Source organism: Denticeps clupeoides, chromosome 13 (assembly GCF_900700375.1).
Source record: "Denticeps clupeoides chromosome 13, fDenClu1.1, whole genome shotgun sequence".
NCBI lineage: Eukaryota > Metazoa > Chordata > Actinopteri > Clupeiformes > Denticipitidae > Denticeps > Denticeps clupeoides.
In genome coordinates, this window is record NC_041719.1 from 14,320,940 (window position 1) to 14,345,375 (window position 24,436).

At 44.4% G+C, this 24,436-nt stretch overlaps 1 protein-coding gene across 28 annotated transcripts in view; it reads right to left on the reverse strand.

Annotated features, from left to right (window-relative positions):
• The window catches only part of adgrl2a (adhesion G protein-coupled receptor L2a), a 74,200-nt gene extending 54,583 nt beyond the window's left edge, over nucleotides 1–19,617 (reverse strand). For 10 of the 28 annotated variants that reach the window (XM_028999723.1, XM_028999702.1, XM_028999700.1 and 7 more), the window contains exons 1-2: nucleotides 19,121–19,610; nucleotides 5,482–5,662 (exon numbers count right to left, since the gene is read on the reverse strand). In XM_028999723.1, the coding sequence (XP_028855556.1) occupies nucleotides 5,482–5,584 (103 nt within the window). In that variant the 5' untranslated portion in view covers nucleotides 5,585–5,662; nucleotides 19,121–19,610. Of the gene's footprint in view, nucleotides 1–5,481; nucleotides 5,663–11,137; nucleotides 11,157–19,120 lie in introns of those variants that run through there. The other 18 variants (XM_028999726.1, XM_028999705.1, XM_028999711.1 and 15 more) reach the window with 7 other exon arrangements.
• Nucleotides 19,618–24,436: the final 4,819 nt, after the last annotated feature.

A 24,436-nucleotide genomic window follows, 5' to 3' on the forward strand; every position in this document is an offset into this window, starting at 1 on the left:
TGACGATTTCTTGAAGCTCATCGAGAGAATGCCAAGAGTGTGCAAAGCAGTAATCAGAGTAAAGGGTGGCAATTTTGAAGAAACTAGAATATAAAACATGCTTTCAGTTATTTCACACCTTTTTTTTGTTAAGTACATAACTCCACATGTGTTCATTCATAGTTTTGATGCCTTCAGTGAGAATCTACCAACATAAATGGTCATGAAAATAAAGAAAATTGAACTAGAAGGTGTGTCCAAACTTTTGGCCTGTACTGTATAAACAGTGTAGATAAAATAAATAAAGACAGGCAACTCTCAATTGCAAATGCTTATTTGTATTCAGTACAAATTACAGAAGCACCGCAATGTGGAGTCATTTGATTCTGAACATGCAAAAGAACAGCAAAGTGACTAGGCCAACCACTTAATTGTCACCAAAAGCTATTGGCAGATATTAATGAGTGCGTGTTACATACATATTTTTTTCAACCAACAGAAAATTCTAACCACAACGTTCTGAACTTTATATAGAGATTCACAAAGAACTGAAGTTACTGGGTTACTGGGTTTCAATATGCTTACTAATAAAAAAAAAACATTTTACGCATCTGAGCAAACGCTGACATAGTTACACATAATGAATGAGTAATGTAATGTAATGAAATAGTATGCAACGCGTAGTTATTGTTGCATATTCTCATTACAACTCCTCCTAAATAAATACACCAACAGCTGAGGCTGATAATGTGGTCTGCCTTTGCATGTCTAGTGTTCATGTCACATTTTTTTGGCAGAGACACTAAGTGCAAACAAGCAATCTGGAACAACGTACACAGACGAATTGCCTAATTGCAAAAAGATATTAATCAGAGTTATGTAAGGGTAATTTGAATGTCACAGCCATGGCTATTGTTCTGTTGTCTCAAAATAATCAATATATTCACTTCAGACAGAATTAGCTAGAATTATATTTAATGTATCTAAGAGCCATTTTGGAAACCACAGTAGCCCCATAATCTTGCACAACAAACACAAACCAGGAGCCAGCTGTGATGATCCGTAATCCATTAAATCCCTCCTTCCTCTGCTGAAAATCCTAATGAGGATTAGAAGTGCTCTGCAGGGTGGGGACCAGAGCCACAGTCACACCTTGTGAATGCCTGGCCTTTAGTCCATTGTCCCCTTATCTGCTTATCTCTGACAACTGGATGTTGATGACAGGCCTGGGTGGAGAAGAGGGGAGTGGCGAGCTGGCCTCTCCAGCCACAGCTTCACGAGGTTCTGAGATTCCAGTGTCTGTGCCTGGAAATGTCTAGAACAAAACATTACGCCCTGAGACAGATATTTGTACGTTCAAGGTTGTTTTTGTTGCTGCATGTCTCAGGTTAGGATTACCAAAGATAATCATTTTTTTTTCCCCTGTCCCCTATGTATCCAGGACAAACATGCAAAATAGATACATAATGACTAGTGAGGACCTGGGTCACACCTGAAACCATGAGATGTCCTTTTTTTACACTTTGTCTCTCTGCCTGAAATGCTCGCCTGACACCTTTGGAGACACACAACACAACCTTGTCAATCTTATCAACGACACAGCGCCCAAAAGATCTTCCCTAATTCCGCTCAGCGCTTTCATGCAGAGGAAAGGTTTTCAGCAGGGAGTGCACCGGGGCTGGCTGGGATTTGCCATGCTGTTACTAACGCTGACATGTTCCTGCTGTCAAGCACCGGGAAATTCACTCTGAGCTGTTCCGAGGGATTTTAGAGAGAGAACGGTAATTAAAAAAATGTTTTCCTTATTATTTCTAACCTGCCTGAAAAGACAATTAACTACACTCTTTTAGAATTTTGTAATAAAAAATGAATTTTTCAATGAATGTCAGTTTACTATAGTTAAAAAGAAAAAAAAGTTGTCCTTAACAGCGCAAGGTGCCCTGGCAGCCTCTTTCTAACAGCAATAGACATTGCGCATACGTTGCAGTAATCTAGATTTTAATTTTTATTTCTAAAGCAATAAGCAGTGCTTCCTGTTACTGTGCACTTAACTAAAAATTAATGTATTGTATTTTACTGGTTGTGTGTGTGTTGAGGTTGAGAACGAGGACCTAGAGTGTGCCATAGTATCATCACACAACCGTCATTACAATTACTCTTAATGAAGATTTCAATACGCATGTGCTTTTCTAAAACCATGTGAAATCAAACAGTTAAATAAGGTAAAAGTAATAATTTCCCATTTGTGGAACATCTCAGCTGTTAGATTAGCTGCTTATTAAATGACATTAAATTGCAGGCGCACGTGAAAATGTATCATGTTGATCGTGTAATGTTGTGAATTTGCCCCCGTGTAAGGACGCGCTCCACTGTCATTTACTGGATTACTGAAGGCTTTAAGCAGGGATATCATTTAATGGATTATTAAAAAAAAAGCCTTTAAGCGGTGTGCACTCCCATTGTACCATTCCGACTAGTACAATCTGCAGTACTACTCAAGTCAACCCATAGTTCTGACAGGTTATGATGGGCGCTCATAAGCTTTTTTTTTTTTAAACACTACATTCAATATAATATGCAAAAAATAATACAGATACTGTGACCAATTTAAATATTGCATCACAATAGACAAAGCAGTATGTCTTGTCTGTATATATAACTGTTATGCATATAAACTGCTCCATATTGATTATTTTGAGAAGTCCCCTGACACTGTCTTAGTGGTCCCTTAATACTGTATTTAAAGTCTCTTTCCGAAATGAAGCCTTGGTACAGCCACTTTGATCCAGTCCCACAATGAGATTTCCCGAGGACGCGCTGTTTCAGTGTCTGTAGCTGTAGATGCTGATGAAGAGGAGAGAAGCAGGAAGAGGAGAAGAGCGGCCTATACAAGTTGAGGGGGAATTCGCACAAACGGTCATCAACACCGTTCACTGACCGCAATGTTTGGAGCAGACAGGAAGTTGTGTCACGTTTTTCCAGAAAAAAATTGAATTAAGCCACTGGCTCTTACATCCAATAACCGAGCAACTGGAATGTTTCGCACGTTTGGAAGCCATGATGGACGGTGGAGTTTCTTTTGTAGGGGAGGGGTGGGAAATGCTCTGGGCATGAGAAAGCAAAGGTTACCTTTCCCCTTATGACAACATAAGGGACCAAATTCTAGATCCGACCATTTGAGTTGCAGCTCACTGAAGGGCGAAGCAGATAGACCAAAAGACTCTTTATACATGCCACCGTTTCTAGCCACTGCAGCACCATAGACAGGCTAGAGGAACTCGTACTAACGTTAAATAATCCCACAAAGTGAAATTTTCATGATAGGGGACCTTTAAAAAGCAGTTAATAATCTTCCACAATGAATTTGTAAAGACTGTTATACAAAATACTGAGACCCTGCCTAGTGACACCTTTAGAACATTTATAACTTTTAGATAGTGTACATGTAAATGTTAAATCAAATAGATTACAATATAATCAGTGCTAAATAACATTATCTCCAAGTACGGGTACACAGAGCATAGTCCTAAAATATTATGCAGAATCTGGTCTGGATTCAACTCTCACATGTGATTTATTGACTAATTAAGGCGCATTTATGCAAACGGGATATGGCCTTGAGACAAATGTCTTGCTAATGCAAGAAAGGCAATCATATTCTCCAACCATGTATACACTGGACAGTTTCCACTTAATTTTGGGCACCATTTATCAGACAGACAGGCAGAGATTTACATATCTAGGTCTTCGGCAGGAGAGGACTCGGGTTGCAGCTTGTCCTCTTAACAGGATGAGGGACTTCATGTAGCGGAGGTGAGCCAGCTGGGTCCCAGTGCCAGGCTAACCTCACTCCTGTACCCTCACTAGACCCACACGTCGTGCAGCCAGCGGCCCAGGGCTTTTTCGACACGCTGCTCCAGCACCCGATTCCCAACACTGCGGCAGGGGCTCCAGGCCCTGTGTGGGTGTGTATATCTCTTGAACCTAAATCCCTATTCGAGTCATCAGAAATCCTGAAAAGAAATGACTGGAAACGTCAAATAGCTTGTGGCGGAATGCAGACCCTTTCCACTGACAGAAATAAATCTCACAGAAGACATTACACTGCTCAGGCCAATTACTGCACCAGACAACTTCACACAACTATAAAATAAGATCTATACACTAAATGGTAAAAGGTTGCTCCAAAATTTCCCTCGGGATCAATGAAGTACCTTTCCAGGTATCTCTGAGGTCTGCCATTATTGTCAACTTATTTTTCTGTGAGCAGAGCTGTTTTATTCTTACTGAACAGATATCAAACATCATTCATCATGAGGCCTGAAATACTGTAAATATGCATGAAATCATTATACATAACCTGTATAAATCATACGAGGGTGATAAATATGGTTTATACAATGCTTGGTTTATACAATGCTTAGTCACCCTCGTATCGTGTCAAACCAAAACACACACTTTAGGTCCAGTGGCCATTCTGCATTAAATTAGCATTTTTTTATCACAGTCGGTAAATTCTAATCAATATCATCTCACTGTCCTCAGATGGTGACGAACAATAAACCTCTTCCCATTGTTGACCACTCACTCATTATTTATGATGTTTCTCTGCTGCAGCTGACTTTCACACCGTACAAAGTCATCAGAAAATGTATTTTTCTCTACAGCGACCTTTGGGAACTATTGGAGAACTGAACAATACAGTGTATACACATTTAAAGTATATTTAAAGTATTTCCATGAAGGCCAGAACTATGACAGTATACCACATTTCACTTAGTTAAATCCAAAATATTCTAAACATATGAGCATACAGCTAATTACAGCTAATTAAGGAATTTCACCAGAGCGAACCTAAACTGAAAGAGGCTGAGTAAAAAAAGGAACAGTGTAATGCACATCAAATGCCCACACAAACACACACAAAAAAGGATGTTTGTAGCAAAGCAAGATGTGAAACGAGCCCTGAAGCTGCGTTGCTGAGCATCTTCAAAACCGAAAAAAAAAAATATATATATATATATATATATATAGAGAGAGAGATTTTTTTTTTCTCTCTAGCCATTTGTGGTATAGCAGTAACCCATTTAATTCAATTATAAAGATGCATTAAAAAGATATTACAGACAGGAAGCAGTTTAATGAACCGTGTTTACTTGGGGATATTGTTTATAATGAACTGATGTGTTCTGATCGCTACAGTTGCCGTTGGAGAACCAAGCGAGTAAAGCCTGATTGGACTTTGTGAAGTCACTTAAATATGACTCAGGTACCTTTTGTATGGAGTGTAAGAAAGAATTCTTACAGCCACGCACAATCGCTAACCGGAACACTGACCAGAAATATCAAATCAACATAATGACCATATAAAAAAATGTATAATACAGCTCTTAATCCAACAATTAGTGCAACTTCATGAGTTCAGTCCGCCCACCTCCCTCGAGGAGCTAGAAACAGAAACAGCACAGCTTACGTGCATTACAGAAAATAACATCGACTTACCATCTGAGCACTGTACGTAAACCAGTGCGAAGGCGAGGCAGCAGACAGCTGATGCTCTCCATGCAGAGGGTGCCATTCTGCTCGGCTCGGGCATGCCCTGCATGTGCGGCGGAACTGGTGGCGGTGGTTACAAATGCCTGGGAGAACCGCTCTCAGAGGTGTTCATCACTGATCTCTGCACCTACAGAATGAGAAAAGTGGGGTGTTCCATTTTTACACACAGTTCAACAGGCAACCGGATGGTTATCTTATATTTATCCAAAATTTGCATAACACGATTGCTACAGGGGCTCTATTAAAAAAAAAATAATAAAAAAGGCAACAACAACAAGCCACACATCCACACAACTCAGACTAAGCCTGGACATAATCCTGTAAAGAAAATCTCTTTAAAAGGTAGCTAAGGGCTCACCGTTTTCATGGGATGTGCCTATCATCCCAGATTTAAAGAGCGGGGCGGCCAGAGAGCTGCCCGCGTCAAACAAACAAGAAAACAAGCCAATTAGTCCAAACTGAATTATCTCTGGCCAAGCCAAAAAAAAAAAAACATTTCCATTATCTTATTGCGGCCGTACCTGTCTGGCGCGCTCTCGCTATCAGCACGCTGATCATTTGACTAGCTGGAGTAAGTGATGAAGGCCGTCGAGCTGGGCCATGTGTACAGTATTGCACGGTATTAAGTGCTTCCCTCTTTGTCTACATGTTTACACTTACTGACTGCGCCCGCGTTGCCTTCCCGAGAACCACTATCACACCCACGCGGGACCGCATGGTCGCTGTAGTAACGAGTCACATAGGACCCCATTAAAAACAGTTTGTATTTTTACACCCCACCCTTTTTTTAGGCAGAGGCAGCCGAGAATGTTACTGTACGCCTCTAAAGAGAAAACTTGCCCGGACTACAGCTAGTGCAGAATTAGTATTAAATTAGTAAATAAATCTAAAGCTACAAAAAAAAAAAAAGAAGTACCAGTTAGAAGTACCATTGTGTCTTGCCATTGTTACAATGTACAACACTGTGTCAATAACAAGGTTATACCATACACTGAACTATATCCTAACCCCAGTCCGACAATTGTATAGTGTTCAGTAAGTTGCTGTAATCATGCTGTAACATGGAGACACAGTGTAATAATACCCTGTTAAACGGTGTGACTCTAAATGTTATTTTTTTAAGAAAATATCAAAAGCAGCGTTATCTACAATGTGGTGCTCCCGGGCTCCCCCTGTAGGTGCTAAGTGTGACTCACGAATTTCTGACACAGGACTGAAGCCATCCGTAAAAACAGGAAATCACCCCATCATGGTATCATGGGTGACACGGGCCAAGAAGAAGCGGGTTTGGAGTGAAGAACATTTTATTTTCACGCCGTAAGCCTGTGAATGGAAATAAATGGCAGCTGCAGCCGGGATAAAGGAGCTGGTCCCTTATCAGTGTCAACAAGCGTGTTTACCACAGTGTGTCGAGATGTCCTAGAGCTAGAAGTGTCATAGTCCCCTGCACCGTCCACACCACTGCCTAGGAAGATGAACGGAAAAGGCAGGACATCTTGCAGTGCCTTCATTCAAGCCGACTGCAACTCCAAACACTACCATTAATAAAACAGCTATCCTACATTCTATTGAGCTCATATCTGCCAAATACAAGTTTTTCCTTAGATTTGAAAAAATACTGGTAGATGGCAATACATTCGCGAAATCAATGCGTTAACAAACAGAGAATACCAAGCCAACCAAATACCAACCGTAATACAGCACCAGAAAAAGGTGTGTAATCTCACCATTCGCCATGTACAGGATAGTCTGCTACCAAAATGATATGATACATAGTTTTATTTTAAAATGAAGAGATTCAAGTATCTTTATGTGCATTACTTATTATGTCTGTCATAATAAAGCCATTTCGAATGACAACCTTCATCATATTGGAACTTTCACTGCCAAAGCATTCAAAGTGACTTCAATAGAGTTTAAGAACAGCACTGAATGTCGCACAGAGGAGGACAAAACGAAATCATTGATTCAGTGTCAACATCTGTATATATAGATGTATTTATTATGAATACCTTTACAACATGTGCTGAATAGAGGTGAGGGCTCAATTCTGAATGGTAGTCTCTCAACTGAATCCGGCGCCAACTGCTGTTCAATGCTCAACGCTCCTGACATCGTTCTGCTACACTGGCACGGTACGCGCAAACAATCCAAAACAAAAAAAAAAAATCCATTATATGTCGTTCTATCCGTCTAGCCATATTATTTATCATCAATGTGAAAACAAAGATTACTGATGCCTGTAATATTTTTAATTGAGCTAAAATGACCTTAAAACAAGAATCTGCCAGACTGCAAGGGACACAAACCCATGCATGTCCCTGAGTGTGTGTGTATGAGTGTGTGGAGGGTAAATACATAAGCAGGAAGGCAGCGCTACTGTACATGGACTTAGGTGTTCTGTAAATCGATGATAACCGCTCCATACTTCAGTATCTTTGTATCATGCTGTGAGTGTTTAACATGCGGCTCATCTGGAACACCAAAGGCAAAGGCTCAGGCTGGCTGCTTGACTGCCATCTCTCTCATTATATCTGAGGAAGGTCTCCCTTCTCCGCGGGAGGCTTCCTTTTTCTTCGCTAAGCTGCTGCAAGGATCGCTCATCAACACCTGTTAAGTGACTTCTTAAACAGCGTTTTACTCGGTTTTGATCGCACAATTCTGCCGTACACACTTGTGCAGCGGCGTTGAGTCTCCTTTAAAAAAAAAAAAAACTCAGAGAAGGGGGGGGGGGGGGGGGGGGGGGGGGGTGCAGTTAATGAATGAATTTCTTTTTTTCTTTCTTGATTAGGCAGACTGCAGTTCATGCACAAGCTGTGCTGAATGCATTTCCATGGTTTCTGCTTATTTAAATAGATTATATCATACAAATGCATGAAGCTACTCCTTTAAATAAAATGTAATAAAGCCATTCATTTCATTATAATTGGGATTTTTCCCCATTGCCATGCAGTAGCCGTGAGAAAAACAAAACCCTGAAAATATGACCGTTCTCCAAGTATCGCCGATCGCAGTGCAATACAAAACAATCAGAGACACGCGATTAAGTTCTCTGAATGCAAAGCCACAGGGCTGTGTCCCCTAAGGATTAGAACATATGTACACTGGATGCATCTGTTCTCTGGCGCAGCGGCGGTAGACATCGCAGAGGAAGACTGGAGAGCAGGCCGAGGTGGGGAAGGGAGATCAAAAACGTCACAAGCCAGGGAAGACGGTAGCCATTAAAAAGAAAATGTGACCGACGTGAGGGGTGTGAGGGAAAGTTGGGGGCTGGTCTAAAGGGGACTCTGGAAGAAAGGGCCCCAAAATAAAGTAAGGAGGGGTCGACCCAGCACAATGCACGATTGACAGCTTGCATGTCTTGCTTGACCTGTGAATTAACCCGCAAGCTGCCTACGAAGTAGATGAACAGGCCAGGAAACGGGCGGTCAAGTAGCAATGCGGAGGTTAAAAAATAAAACGTACCAGTAAAGCGGTTTTGGAGCGGTGCACAGGACAAACTGGCATCAGCTGCGGGTCACGACTCCGAAAACATGAACAGACGGGTGGCGAGGGTGTGCAGGGATGCCGCGATTTGCAGCCGGCACGGATCAGACAGGCTTCAGTCGGCTGACGAGCGACGGGGTCAGGAATGGCCTCGGTCGCATTCCCGCTGGGACACATCCCAGGCCGGGAGACGCTGGATGACCGTCCCCTCGGCCAGATGATGGAGAGACAGAGACACAGTGCCCTGTGACTGACACCGCAGGGAAATGCGGCGCGGCCGCTTAATGCTGCCGGGCTGAATGGTGCCGCCTGGTCAAAGATTGTTTTACGCGCCTCATATCTCCCGGGTGGATTTTGGTCTTCTTGAAGAGAGGACAACATTTCCCTCATGCCGCCCTAAAAGAGCAATCTATAATGAATAAAAAGGAGTCGGCTCGCGTCAATACGGAATCATACAAGTTTTGTGCGTCTTCAGACAAAAAATGATTCTGGAAATCTGCGTCACTGCCAATGACCTCCATCAACTACAGCTGCATATTCGACAGTAATACGTGCGCAACAGGAAGCTGTTATTTTCATACAATTTCTGACCATCCATTTTATTGGCCATTTATTTCATTGACATATATGCCAGGATAAGATCTTGTTTTGTAGATCAGTAGACAAATGCTACTGTATCATTCTCCTTTACTATGTGCGAGTGTGTGTGTGTGTACACTTTAACACTTTATATTATTACTATTTCCCTACTCCTTTTTCTCTTGGAAAATGTGTAATTTATATGCCCTCAATCATCCCAGTAACACAAAGAAAATCCCATTAATACTGATACCTGCCTCTCAATGAGGATTATAAAAGTGGCCATTTGCGGATGTGACAAAGTTTTAATGCAGGTTTCATACGTTGTTAATAGTAATTTTGATGTTGTAGTGAAACCAAAATGGATTATCTCGAATGAAATTTGAAAATGTCATTTCCATTTACCGATAGCACGAAGAAAAAAAAAAAAAACTCCTTTCAGGTTACAGACGATAAGGGTAATTCTGCCACAGCCAATAAATGGTGGCTCCTCCAAACTCTCCTCAGTGTCGGTATTATTAAGATGACATTAATACAAGCAGATAAATATGGAGGGGTGGGGGTGGGGGACACACCATTATACAGCTATCTTACAATGATAGAGCTTGTCAATCAACATAAATAAGTCCTTGACACTGTAAACTTCTGCTTGAGGCAGAACGGATTGGCTAGAAAGTACACAAGCTTGTCTCAGTCTGCTGTTTTTTTTCTTCCATCATCATCATCACTCCTGGACAAAATGCAAGCTCAGAACTAGTGTTGTTTCTGTCAATGACAATGAATTTTGAACCTTGACAATTACATTGAACCTTTTTGACGTAAATGCTGGTCATGTGACGATAACTAAAATGAAATATACTATAATATAACTATAATAAATATACAATAATATTGTTGATGAATAAAAACAAAACGTGGTTTAAGATAAAAACTGTACTAAAATGTCTCGTTGAAGAAAACAGAGAACCTTTTTGAGAAGAAATGAGAAGGCGTGGTTGAAAAGCATGCTCCCCGGGTGCATGCCACGACTGCCCACTGCTCACCAAGGGTGATGGTTAAAAGCAGAGGACACATTTCGTTGTGTCACCGTGTGCTGTGCTTGCTGTGCTTCACAATGACAATCACTTCACTTTCACTAAACTGCTCAGACTTGTAGTCGACTGAAACTAGACTAATGAGTACAGATCTGACTAAGACTAATAAAGACTAAAATGACAGCTTGGTGTAAAGACTGGACTAGAACTAAGATTAAAACTACACTCCGAACGAGGAACCGCGGCCGCCACAGAAAGTCTCTGAAGCTCATCATCTCAATTTCAAGCAAATAAAGTGCATGAATGTTTCATTTATTCCGCAGCGATGAAGACGCTCGGTGCTGTCAGGCGCGGGGCAAGCACATGGCCCATGCCAGCGGCAACGGGTGGGGGGGGGGGGGGGGGGGGGGGGGGGGGGGGGGGGGGGGGGGGCGGGCGCAGGGCGGTGCTCGTCTGTCAGCTCTCGGTAAATCAACACTGGGCGCAAAGGGGAGCGTCTTTACCGTGCCGTGGTCAGAGTGTCATTCCCGCCAGTGAATCGCATCCGTCTCCTTCCTGGAAAAGGGGAAGAGTTCTTCTCGGCCATCGCCATGCACCTGTTCTAGCGCAACTTTGCCGGTCGGGAAAACGGAACAATGACTGAGAGGAAGGAGAGGAAGAAAGAAGGCCCCGTCGGTTAATTGCTCCAGTGGGCAGCCATGTAATAACGTGTCTCGCACAGACCGGGATGAAAATGAACAGCTGTACAAGTAAAAAGCCTCCTCTGTCCCTCTATTAAGAACCGGGTCATCAATAATTCATCACGATCGTGAGGCATTATTCAACAGGATGATTAATTTTTAAGATGGCGGGAGGCAACAGACAACATGAAAAGGTTGGGAAGATGTCTCAAAAAAAGGCAATGTTCAGAAGAAGAAGAAGAAGAAGAAGAAGGAAAAAAAAAAAAAAAAGAGGGATGAAATAAAAAATAAACAGGAGGCTGCTTGAATGTTGGGTGCTGATTATACCGCCGAGGCTAATATTTCCCGTTTCTATTTTAACCTGCTCGACCGCATAATTGTTCCTGCCCTGGTTCGCTGATTAATTAAGGCTTTTTACCTCAGAAGGGCTGGCGGGGCGGGAAACAAACCCGACTGAGGAAAACCGCACGGCTACTTTCAAACCTGATTTGAGAGAGACGCAATACAATCTTCTATACATGCGCGCGCACACACACACACACACACACACACACAGAGCAACTGATACCATGTTGTTGCTGTTCTTTTTTTTGTTGTTTTTTTCGTTCCACCATAATTTCATTTCAGAGTAAAGCCCAGTTTCACTGCTGGAAGACGGGAGACAAAAGGGAGGGGAGTGGCCTTCTCGACCCTGAGCATGACAAAAATTTGGTGCAAACTCATTGATAAACCCTAAAATTCATTTTACGATATTGCTACACTGCACATATGTACTGGTATGTGCCGAACTATTAAAAGGACAGGTGGTTTAATAAGGTTTTCTAATAAGGCACAACAAGACATTGTTATATGCAAATCAGTAAAAAAAAATTGGTGATGAAAACGTGATGAAAATGTTTATTCAGGCAGCATTATGATACTTACAATACTAATGTTAACATCATAATATAATACTTTATTAACGGGGCTTCCTTGCAAATTCTGAGTACCTGACAAACCCACGGCCAGAAGTGCTGATTAAATCAAAGTGTTGGATAAGAAAGGCTGCAGGTGGGAGAGGGTTAAAAATAAAAAAAGGCCTTATTAACCTTTCAATTAGATCATGTTTCACTGTGTGTAATGATCTATTTCCCGAAGGCCTCGCTTTGGCTCGGATCGTCGCGTACGCCGGTCCCGCTCCTTCACGGACGGCCATGTTCCCCCACCGCCCCGGCCTGTCACGCGTCATCGTCTCTCGCGCAGTCTTACGGTACGCCCTGCTGCTTCGCATATGTTGTTTTCTGCTGTGTCATTTTAATGATGTGTTACGACTGTGACCAAATCAGAACGAAATCCTCCTGGAGGCACAGGAGCTGCTTTCCTTTTATTGATTTTTTTTTTTTTTTTTATAGCGCGCGATTTCAGACGTGTTTTAAATGCCGACTGTCTGGTGACCATTACCGTGGAACCAAATTAGGCAGATATAACACTTCCTTCGGGGGACTGACCTGCCTTAATGGAGCCGCAATCTTTTTCGAGGATCTGTTTCTTGCGGTGCTGAAAAATATTTCTTATGTAAGTGGATTACTGACAACGTTATCGTCGTCTGCCACCCACAGCAGGAGAGCAGATACAGCAATCACGTCCCCGCGCCGTGTGCCACTTTCAGATGCATTCGCTCTTTTGTGACGACTTGAGAAAAAGAGAGGGAGAGAGGGAGAGAGAGAGAGAGAGGAATAATCTGGTAATTACACCGACGCTCCAGCTTCTCTGAATGCCGTGTTCCTCGGCTCGCTCTTAAGAAACTGGATCTGCAGCAGGGAGCGCAACACGAAAAGAAAGAACGAGCGTAACATACATAAATAGAAAATGTCTGTGGAGCACTGCTCCAACCTGCGTTCGAGTAAGAGGCCGTTTGTAACTGCAGGGATACGGTTATAATTCCGTTTCGGTGGCGGGAATGGGCCTAATACCTTGTAGGTGCATCTCGGTGACGGAGAAAATCTCTTGTACAGCAGCATCGTCTTAAACGTTCCCTGACACGCGAAACCATTGAGCCCAGGCGACTGGAGATGATCTCATTGTGAGATTAATGTGGATTTAGCAGAGGTAATTGCGTAAACAGTCCAGGCCAGAGATTCCTCCACGATAACCGGATGGTAGAAAAACAAAAAGGGCGACGCCACTCCACCTGCTCAACCACTGCAAGGTCCACGGGGACGGAGAAATAATACATCGGCATTTTCAATATTTTCTCCGGCATGGCCGATTGAAAAGACAAATCAACATCAGGGATTACTATGATGAACTATGTATAAGACCACATCAATAAAAACATGGATTTAATGGCTAACAACTAGTTGCTGTTCCATTGTTTCACTAGTGATACGGGGTGTAGAAGTGAACACACACGATGGGCTGAACTACAGCACTGAGAAGAATCGTTGTTTGCAGATCACGGCGTTGCTCAAGATGTAAGAAGATGTTTTTTTTTTTTATTAAGTGCTAATTGATATTTTATATATGCTTCATTTATAATGTAATGCCATTCTTTTAATACAAGAGTAGATTTTTTCTTCAACAGAGATGCACAGGTATCATGACATAGCTGTAATGTTACACAAAGCGTGTATCTGTGTGTGTGTGTGTGTGTGTGTGTGTATGAATAATTTTTTTTTTTTTTTTTTGTCCAACGCAGATGGACAAATATTATGATTGCATTGGAGACAACCACTCAGCAAAATTCTGATTACCACAGAGACATTACCATTACCGTACTTCATTAGAAAGGCATTGACTCTGATTTCAGCGCCTATAGTGCACATCCACATCATGGGCCCAAGTAATAGCACTTTTGTAAAAGGAACATAAAAAGTAACCAGGTCGCCAAACGCAAGATGTTTATGTGAGCAACGAAAGTATAAATCAAGATGTTATCGGGCACAAAAAAAAAAGGAGGAACTTTTACGGGCCCTGCGCAGCTTCATTTCTGGAACGGCGGGTTTGTTTACTCGGCCCCAGGCTTTCTGGACGTCTTTCAGAGGGGAATGGCTGGCGGAGCCGGGTCCTGTCGGCTCAGCCCCTGCTCCACGAGGTGACGAAGAACACCAACGCCACGCCAGCCTGCTTTAGAGAGACCCCAGCCCCGCGTTTACGTTCCTTTGCCTGGTTTGAACTGAAATATCGGAGGCTGACCACAAATCAATATTCCTGCGAGTTCCCACTTCATGTGCAACAAATGGCGGCTCACACCAGGGAGGGGGACAAATCTGTCGCGCCCGTACACCGACGCAGAGTTTGTGGCAAATGGTCCCGCGGTTCTGAGAGGCGCCACAATTCACAGTGTTCATGCGAGAAGAACGGGTCGTGTCTGCCGTGGTGGGGACGGAGCTGCCGTTCCCTGCGTCAAGGCCTTCATGACAAATGACACAGCGGGGGCGCTGTCCGGTGGAATTTGAATCGAGCCGAGTCAATTCCAGATAAAGGACTCGCGCCGCTGATCGGACTCGAATGAGTGGATCCCTTTCCTGCTGGTTTCTGCACTCGGTTTGCGGCGTAACGTGGCGAGATAAGCGAGATAAGTGCTTCGCTCTTCACGTTGCTACGGCGAGGATGTTCATTCCCTCCTCGTTCCTTCATTTGCCTTTTCTGCTAAAGGGATTACTCCTTATAATCCTTTAATGGATTACTTACAGTCATACGCATGGCAACAAGATGTCCGCCAAAAACCATAAATCACCTGAGCACGTACTACTGACGTAGGAAGAAGGTAAATAAAAGGCCTGGGGTGAGTAGTGCTGTAGTACTGCTGTAGTAGTACTGCTGTAGTAGTAGTACTGCTGTAGTAGTAGTACTGGAGTACTGCTGTAGTAGTAGTACAGGAGTACTGCTGTAGTAGTAGTACTGGAGTACTGCTGTAGTAGTAGTACTGCTGTAGTAGTAGTACTGGAGTACTGCTGTAGTAGTAGTACTGCTGTAGTAGTAGTACTGGAGTACTGCTGTACTAGTAGTACTGCTGTAGTAGTAGTAGTACTGGAGTACTGCTGTAGTAGTAGTAGTACTGGAGTACTGCTGTAGTAGTAGTACTGCTGTAGTAGTACTGGAGTACTGCTGTAGTAGTAGTAGTACTGGAGTACTGCTGTAGTAGTAGTAGTACTGCAGTACTGCTGTAGTAGTAGTAGTGGAGTACTGCTGTAGTAGTACTGGAGTACTGCTGTAGTAGTAGTAGTACTGCAGTACTGCTGTAGTAGTAGTAGTGGAGTACTGCTGTAGTAGTACTGGAGTACTGCTGTAGTAGTAGTACAGGAGTACTGCTGTAGTAGTAGTACTGGAGTACTGCTGTAGTAGTAGTACTGCTGTAGTAGTAGTACTGGAGTACTGCTGTAGTAGTAGTACTGCTGTAGTAGTAGTACTGGAGTACTGCTGTACTAGTAGTACTGCTGTAGTAGTAGTAGTACTGGAGTACTGCTGTAGTAGTAGTAGTACTGGAGTACTGCTGTAGTAGTAGTACTGCTGTAGTAGTACTGGAGTACTGCTGTAGTAGTAGTAGTACTGGAGTACTGCTGTAGTAGTAGTAGTACTGCAGTACTGCTGTAGTAGTAGTAGTGGAGTACTGCTGTAGTAGTACTGGAGTACTGCTGTAGTAGTAGTAGTACTGCAGTACTGCTGTAGTAGTAGTAGTGGAGTACTGCTGTAGTAGTACTGGAGTACTGCTGTAGTAGTAGTAGTACTGGAGTACTGCTGTAGTAGTAGTAGTGGAGTACTGCTGATTATGCCGCCGGCACTGCATCAGCGCAGCTCACCGGAAGTACCGGGGTTAGAACCGGCGTACACCGGCCATGGTGCGTGTAACATCAGGCTCGCACTTCGCGGCGCCCACCCCCCCCCCCCCAACTTTCCCGCTAACGAAAGAACACCAAGCACCCGAGATTAACGGCGTCTGTAAAAAAAAAAAAAAAAGACCTGAGCGGAAATAACTCGAGAGAAAATAGCCAAAATTGAAACAGCCTGGTTTCTCACCACCAAATTCCGCCGCGTTTCGGAAGGGATGTGGCCATAAAGCCCCGACGAGACTGAACAAGTGTGTAAAAAAGAGAGTGGGACGTGGGACATTCTTTCCTTCTCTCTCTCTAAAAAAAAAAAAAAAAAAAAAGGACAGCGGGTCACGCCCCAGCCGGGCCCCGGCCCTCGCCGTGTTGACGAAGGCCCCGCTCGGCTTCAGATGATAGATATTACCATGCGAGACCGTGTTAATACAACTCGTATTTGCACTAGTTGAAGTGTAAATACAGTTACATACTTTTCTACAACTAAATGCCAATTGTAACATCATTTGTATTATTTGCATTATTATTACAGTTATTATTGTTGCTGTTGTTAACAGAAGTTTCTGTAGAGGCCGCGTTTAAAGGTTCCCAAACGTTGTTTAAACGTTACAACCGAGTTTTACCGTCACCTTTCTGCCCCCATCGTGTGGCCCCCCCAAAAATCCTTGATGATGAATTAGTGTGGCAGGCAGAAAAAATGTCATGTGCCACCGCCACCCCCCCCCCCCACCCCCCACCCCACTGTGGTTTATACAAGTGGAAACAAATGTTCCCCGAAATGGTCGAGTCGTGGGGGGGGGGCGTTATATACACATTACAAAAAAAAGCGCTTTAATGGCGTGCAGTTAACGGCGCAGCGTGCTTCTTCAAACGCGCCGCTGCGGACGCCATCCGCGCTTCAGAGCACCCCCCCCCCCTCCTTGTCCGTTTATTTTAATGGCCGTCCGACGTTTTCTTCGGACCGACAGACGGACGTGGCGCGGAGCGGCGTGACTTTGGAGGAGTCCATTTTGAGCCAGGCTGACCGCCTCGGACCATTTTGTGTCTATTCCGCATACGTAAAAGCATCGTGTCCGTGGCGCGTGTCGTTGCGCTGGTGGCCTCGAGCGCGTCAGCAGATGTGATTTGGCCCACTTTAATGCGCCGCCGTGCCGTACGGGGTCTTTACCTGGCAACCCACGTTCACCCCGGCCTCTGTGCAACGTGCCGCGGACGGGCAGGACCGCAGAGGACAGGGGCAGGAGGGTTCGCCTTCTCAATAACGTGACGCGTCAAAGGGGGAGAGAAACCAGCGGTGGACGTCCTCTGCGCCAGACGGAACCGAGACGGGGACTTCCTTCCGCTTCATAACGGACATCCAGAGGCGCGCAGGCCCAGGAACCAATATTACTATGTTCTGCGGACGGAATGCGCGGAAAGGCCGGTCTTTCCTCAATAATTTCGGCGTGTTTTCACCGGATGCCCCAGCCCACCGTGGCCTGGCGCGAAGCTGGAAGGAGAGCGGAGGACCTAATTCCAGGTGTCTGTTTTAAAAGAGACAGGCCCGGCGGAAGCGTCCGAAGTGTTTCTACTGCCACACTCGAACCACGACATCGTTTCGCATTAAATTCCTACGTAGAAAAGTAGCGTTTCCGACCCCCCCCCCCTCCCCCCCCAGCACAAAGTGGATCAATGAAAGTGATTGCAGATTCAGGCGGGGCGGCGCTGCACTTACGCTGTAACACAATCGCCCGGCTGCTTTCTTTGTTGCGGCCCGCACCGATCCGGCATCCTAATACCGACTACAAGCAGAAACAAATGCAAATGGCCACGCAGCGCCGGCAGCCTGGGATTTCAACCGTGCACGGCGCGACAGGAAACACGAAATGATGCAGAGAGGGACAATGAAGGAAAAAAATACAAAATAAAAGACAGAAAGGCGAAGGAATAAAGTAATGGCGCGGCCGTAATGCGCTCGTATCGCAATCAAGGGGCCCGGAGTGAAATGCACGGGTTTCTCTCTCTCTCTCTCTCTCTGTCTCACACACACTCTCTCTCTCCCCTTTTTCTATGCATGGAAAATGAGGCTACCGCGGCGAGGCGAGGCAGGTCGGGCCCGCGGTGGGGTCCCGCTCAGTTCAGGAGCCTCCTCTCAGCCGTTAACACCCGGCTGACAAGTGGGCCGCCGTGTTGGTAAATGATGCATGTGCGGTAAAAGGATCTAATTTTACTGCCGTCGCGCACAAGTGTCTCACACAAGATTTAAGTCCTCAAAAAAAAAACATTAAAAAAATCAAAAATATCATAATTGGTGTTTTTTTTTTTTTTTTTTCTCAAAACAGATTTGCGCTGAACTTTTTTTTTTTTTTTTTTATTTTGCTGAATTTATTATTACAGCGACGTTTTAGCCTCAAGGTTCCCATTGCACTATGGGAAACGAAGCATAAATTTAGAGCTGCGGGACGGGCGGCTCTGTGTAGTTACAACGTAGTAACAACTGCGGACTTTTTTTTTATTCTTTTTCTCTCTCCGTCTCCGTCTCTTAAGTCCAAAAGTTTACCGCGATTCCGATTTACACGAAAGCGACTCCCGTGCGTTCCTCCGGCTCACCATTTACGAATCGACACATTTTATTCACCTAATTAACAGCTAAGAAAAAAAAAACTACTAATAATGAGAACTTGTCGCAGGTCGCGCGTCGCTTTATTAATGAACGGAGCTTCCGGGAGTCGAAAGAAAGATTCACGGCGAAACCCAGAATAAAGCACTTGTGCTTTTTAAGTTTGACGGGTTAAACGTGAGGAAAAGACCCCATTCACCGTTTCACAAGAAATCCCAGATTTAGCTTCTGCTTTTTTTAACTTCACGTGGTCCCTTTTCGCACGTTTTTGTTCGTGAACTTCGACGAAAGCGGAATTTTGGCCGCACTTTTTCCCCACAAGTTAGCCGCCCGCTACTCCCCACAACCGCTCCCCGGACCCCCCGCTTCCTCGCTGCCCACACGTCCCGCCACCCGCCTTACCTTCCCGGGAGCGCGGAGGGATGCGGCGGCGGCGGCGGCGGGTGCTGAAGCTGGAGCGGGGCTGCTGACGGCGGCTCTCCGGCATGCTCCGCTTCTCCGGGACGGATCGGGATCTCTTTTCTTTTCTTTTCTTTTCTTTTTTTACTCGGTTTATCTGGCGGCGGGTCGCGCTGCGGGTCCGCACGTTCCCCCAGACCGGGCGAACAGGTCCATGGCCGTGTGAGGGGGGGGCCGGCTGGCGCTCAGTCCGAACTCATTGGCGGCTCCGGAGCGCCCCGGAGACCCCGCGCGTGTTTCGGCGCTTTTTTTTTTGGTTTAGGTTAAAACTGGGCGACGGGGCGGGACGCCTGTCCGCCGTCGGCGTCGCTCCGCGGTGTCCCCCGCATGGCAGTTGCGGCGAAGTTGGGACGCGCGTCGGGAGAGTTGCGGCGTCGGGAGCGGGCTTCCAGTAAGCGCGGCCGGCGCTGCGGGTCGAATGCAGCCTGCCGCCTGCTGCCTGCTGCACGGGCTGTCTGGGAGCGGCCGCCCGCAAATCCCGGCGTGGAGCCGCCCGGCGCACGGATCCGGATCGGCTGAGCGGAGTCGTTTGGGGCGGGAGGGGGTGCGCAACCAGATGAAAAAAAAAAAAACTAATCATATAAACATATTATCATGTCCAGCAAGGCTAAACCTCTGCGTTTTAGCTCCGGCTGTTGCAAAAGAAGATTACAATGAGCCCAAATGCCGAGTAGATTATCTATAAATATATTCCACCATTGGCCATTTTCCACCCCATTTGAGCTGGTGGATGCCCTCCTTGCTGGGGGTATGGAAGGCTCTCTCTCCATCTCACAGTGGGCAGTCCAGCCCCGTCAGCCAACGACAGCGGACTTATGGTGACTGCAATCCAAGCAACCATCAAAAAGAAGAGCAGAAAGAGTTTTTTTTTTTCTTCTTCTCTTTCTTCCCGCCTAACAGGAGCGCAGACTGCACAGCATCCATAGTGGAGTAATGCCATAGCCTAACATGCCTACAAATATACACACGAGGCATTCCAACAAAAGTATAACATTCCTTTTTATTTTTGACACCTAGAGAAACTGGCAAGTTTTTTTTTTTCTTTCTCATAAGTGAAGTCAGGAGGGGGAAAAATGTGCGGAAAACTTCTGATGATCTCAAGACAGGCTTCAAGGCACACCACTGGGAAGAGGGCCGCGTCCCACCTGGCTTCAATAAAAAAAAATGTGGCTTTCGGCCACTAAGGGGGAAACGCAAATCTGAGTCAGATCCACCAGGTGAACGTGAGCGGACGAGTGAGCCGTGCTCGTGTTTTCATAGGCATAATTTTACATAATAACCTCACCGCCGCGGAGGACAAAAGAGAAAACAGATGCAATAAAGGTCATTCAATGGCAGGTATTCATTTTTGGGGAAAACAATGTTTATGTATAAGCATTACTGCGAGTGGGAAAAAAAATGAGAGAAAAATATTATGTGTGACCCGCGCTCCTCTGTGACACCCACTACTGAAAGGTGGCAGCCCGAGTTTTGCTATTACATCCAGGTCAACAGCGATGCATTTAAGGGTTCATGTTATCCATTCACAGACAGGATGCTGGAATTATGTTCCGTTCCTTGTGTTTACATTCATGTAAATGTGCACCATGTAATCCTGTGGACGCTGCTCCAGTATATGTTATTACAGAATAAGTACAGCATAATAGATTTAAATGGATCGTGAAATCCATTGGAAACAATACACACACACACACACACACACACACAGATATTTAGAAATGGTATTTTTTCAAAGAATAATAACACATAATGTCCATTCTGTTGACCATGTACAGTTTCCTGCGCGTGTGACCGTCCCCTCGTCCCCTCCCCATCAGTCTTGTAGGTGTCTTTGGTGATAATCCTTGCCAGCAGTTTTCTCCGACTTTCATCACCGTGATCTGTCGCCACTACCTTGTTAGCTGGAAAAGCTTATTGAAAAATGTATAATCCCACACCAGTAGCCACATCATTAGGGAGGTCCTTAGCAAATCAGGTAAGGATAGCATCGTGCGCTCTGCCAATATACAATATGCAGTTGTTATGTGTTGTAAATATGTTTATTAATTTCAAACATCCAAACTGCTGGACTCATATCTGGCTACATCAGCAAAATGCTCTGGACGCAGCAAATTAGACATTCCGAATTTCTCTGGCATCGCATCAATCACACAGTGGTAGGAACAGATCAAGTGTGTGGATTTCACTTAAGGCTTACTGTGTGATAAATTAACTAATAAAACTGCTCTGTCTTTGGGTCATTTGGGTAGCGGTCCGCTGCAGATTAACATTTTCATCATTATCATATCATGTCACGCTACTTGCCCTGGCGACTCGCTATTAGATCTTAGCTGCACAGGAAAATGTTGTTAAAAAAAAATAATAAAAAAAACCCTACAGATCCAGAAGAACGCGGATGATTTTACCCCGGTTAGAGCCAGCCCAGGAACAGTGACCCAGATGGACCAAACCCTCAGCGTTGGAGAGGTTTGGAGAAATGGAGTGAAATCCGACCTCACCAGCGTAGAATATCCTTGCTGGGACATGTAGCGCACACTGCAGTCAGGAAGTAATTAAAACAAATAGGAACGGCCAGGTTTTCAGATCAAACTAAGAAATGAAGGGCTCTGGTCTGGACATCTGTCAAATAAAGTGAACGTAAAAAGAACAAGCCGTGCAAACAAACGTCAATTCAGCCAGCATCAGTCCGAACCCATCGGACCGGGGCCGTTCGTCGTCTCCTTTCGCCTGCTCTCGTTAGGGGTCGCCACACCGGATCAACGGATCTGTTTGTCCACACAAAGCATTACTCCGCATGCCCTTCGTGGTGCCGCCCACCCCAAGACACACACCGTCACACGCGTCCCCAGTCATAGAAACAAGGCCATTAAACCCCCCCGAATCATCGGCCAACCGTCCTGCCACAGCTATAACAGCCGCTTTACAATACAGCGAACTTTTTTTTTTTTTTTTTACGCGCCACAACTCGTGAAACGTGAACTATATGGCAAGCGTAGGCTCAAAAAGCCGTATTGTAAAGGCTTGCGCGAGGCCCGCCGCTGCTAAGTGGAACCACATGCGCTTGGCTTGAGCCCCATCAAAAATGTGATGTATGGTAATGCAGGTAATGCAGTTCAACAGAGGCCAGCAGCTCTAATTTGCCTCACTTTGCGCCGATGTGCTCTGGGTAGTGTACATGTGGACATTTCGTTTTTTCTGAAACAAGGGAAGTGGCACGCCAGCGCCTTTCTTAAAAAACAAACAGCCGTCCTAATTACTTCGGTCCAGGAAAAATGGTCCGCTGCAGGTTCACACGATATCACGGATAGTTTAGGGATATGTTTTGTGTGTGTGTGTGTGTGCTGTATTCATTTAGAGAAAGCCTGTCTCTTTCTTGCACAGACGTAGAAAACATTTGCAGGGTGGTGTTTTGACACTTGGGGTAATATATAAAGAAATTATCCAGAGACTTACGAATGAAACAAACAGGACTTGTGAGACCTGCATTGCCCCACCACAGAAGCTTCTTTAAAAGGTTCTTTCTAAAACAAACATGGCAACCCGGACCCTTCTTAAGCACATGATTAATTGAGCCAAAACCCCACAGAATGACCATTTATTCATCTGGCCAGTTCTAAACGAATGACCAAAATAAAATTTAAATCCTCTGACAACAAAGACCGTCACAACTTATCAGGTTAATCCAGTGCGTATAATTTGTCCAAGTCACATTTGCTGTATGAAAGGAAAAGGCCATCAATTGTTTTTGTTAATTAAGATGAATACGGAAGAAAATGAAGGGAGGGAGAAGGAAGGAAAAAGTGTCCGTGTGACATTAAGTCCCCTTAGAGGTCAATAATCTTTTAGAATAATTGCTTGAATTTTTAATTGAGGAAAAAAATTATAACTGAGAGCCATGCATAATTTTAAATGCACTATCCCAGACCCAACTATGTATTCCTATTAATTCCACTAATTTAAAAGTAACTTCTATTGGTTCATATAAAAGACTGCAATTATAAAACTTTTAAGTACATATAGCTTATTTCCATAAAATCATATTGTTCTAAATATATTCGGTGACTGTTCAGCAATGCATAAAAGTGAACAAAATTGATGCATAACATTAACTAACAAAAACTAATTTAACCTCAACTATATTTATTTGGTAAGTGTGTGTTATTTCCTGTTCTTCCTCTTGCTGTGATTGAATGCTACTATTTAATTTGGCATGTGAGAACTAGACAGCTTTTTTTCGTGCTGCTGGAGATCCGGTATCATTTTTTTCTTTCTTTTCCAGTGGCCAACGATATTTTATTTCTTCCACCAGATTATTTCCAATCCAATCACATTGTTTGGTTGATTGGTCTTTTACCCCTTAGCATTTGGAATGGAAGCGGAAGCTGCGCTAAAATCCTACCGCTGCTGCTGAAAAAAAAAAAAAAAAAAACGTTCTGCCCCAGTTTCTGGAGAGATACTGAGCAATCATTTCCAATTATGTCCACGTTTTGGGAAGTTGATAAGGAAAACTCGAGCCCCTGTGTGTTCCGGCTCCAGAGCTGGCTGTGCGTTGGTGGGTGGCCGAGCAGCGCAGTTGTACAGTTGTGTTGGTAAACCAATCGCAGCGACATTGTTGCTTGGAGGAGCAATATTTCAGGGTGCACCTCGGCAAAGTGCGAGCCTGGCCTCGCTTGTAATTTCACAGAATGCACCTTGATCATTTTTCACAATAAATCTGACGCGGGCAGAAAAAGTACCTGGGGTAAAATATGCCCTGGAATGGTTTTTCTCACAAGTCACCCTTAAGTACACAGTACAAATTACAATATATACAGTATTTATACACTCGTGCCTCTGTGAAACCTCAGAGAGACCCCAGGTTGCCATATGTTTAGCCATGATGACATAGTCCGTAAACTTAAGTGGCCAGGAAGCTCTGAAGACACTAAAAGGCACAACCATTTCTGAGCACATCGCAGATAGCAAGGAATACATAATGCTGGTGCATTTGATTAAACATGTTAATCATTTCTCGTCTGCACATGCTTATGCATCACATTTGATTAAATCTTGTCTTCGCTGGATCTGCTCATTATGTTTACTTGAAGAATAATTGACTGCTCACAGGCACAAAAAAGGAGAGTGTTCCACATCACAGAATGATACCATGTCATGGGCATGCCATTTGGATTCTAGTCCTTTTTGAAATGAGCGGTATTCTCTGGCTAGGACTAGATTTTTTTATGGTGGTTTATACAATGCTCAAATTGGAATGAATGA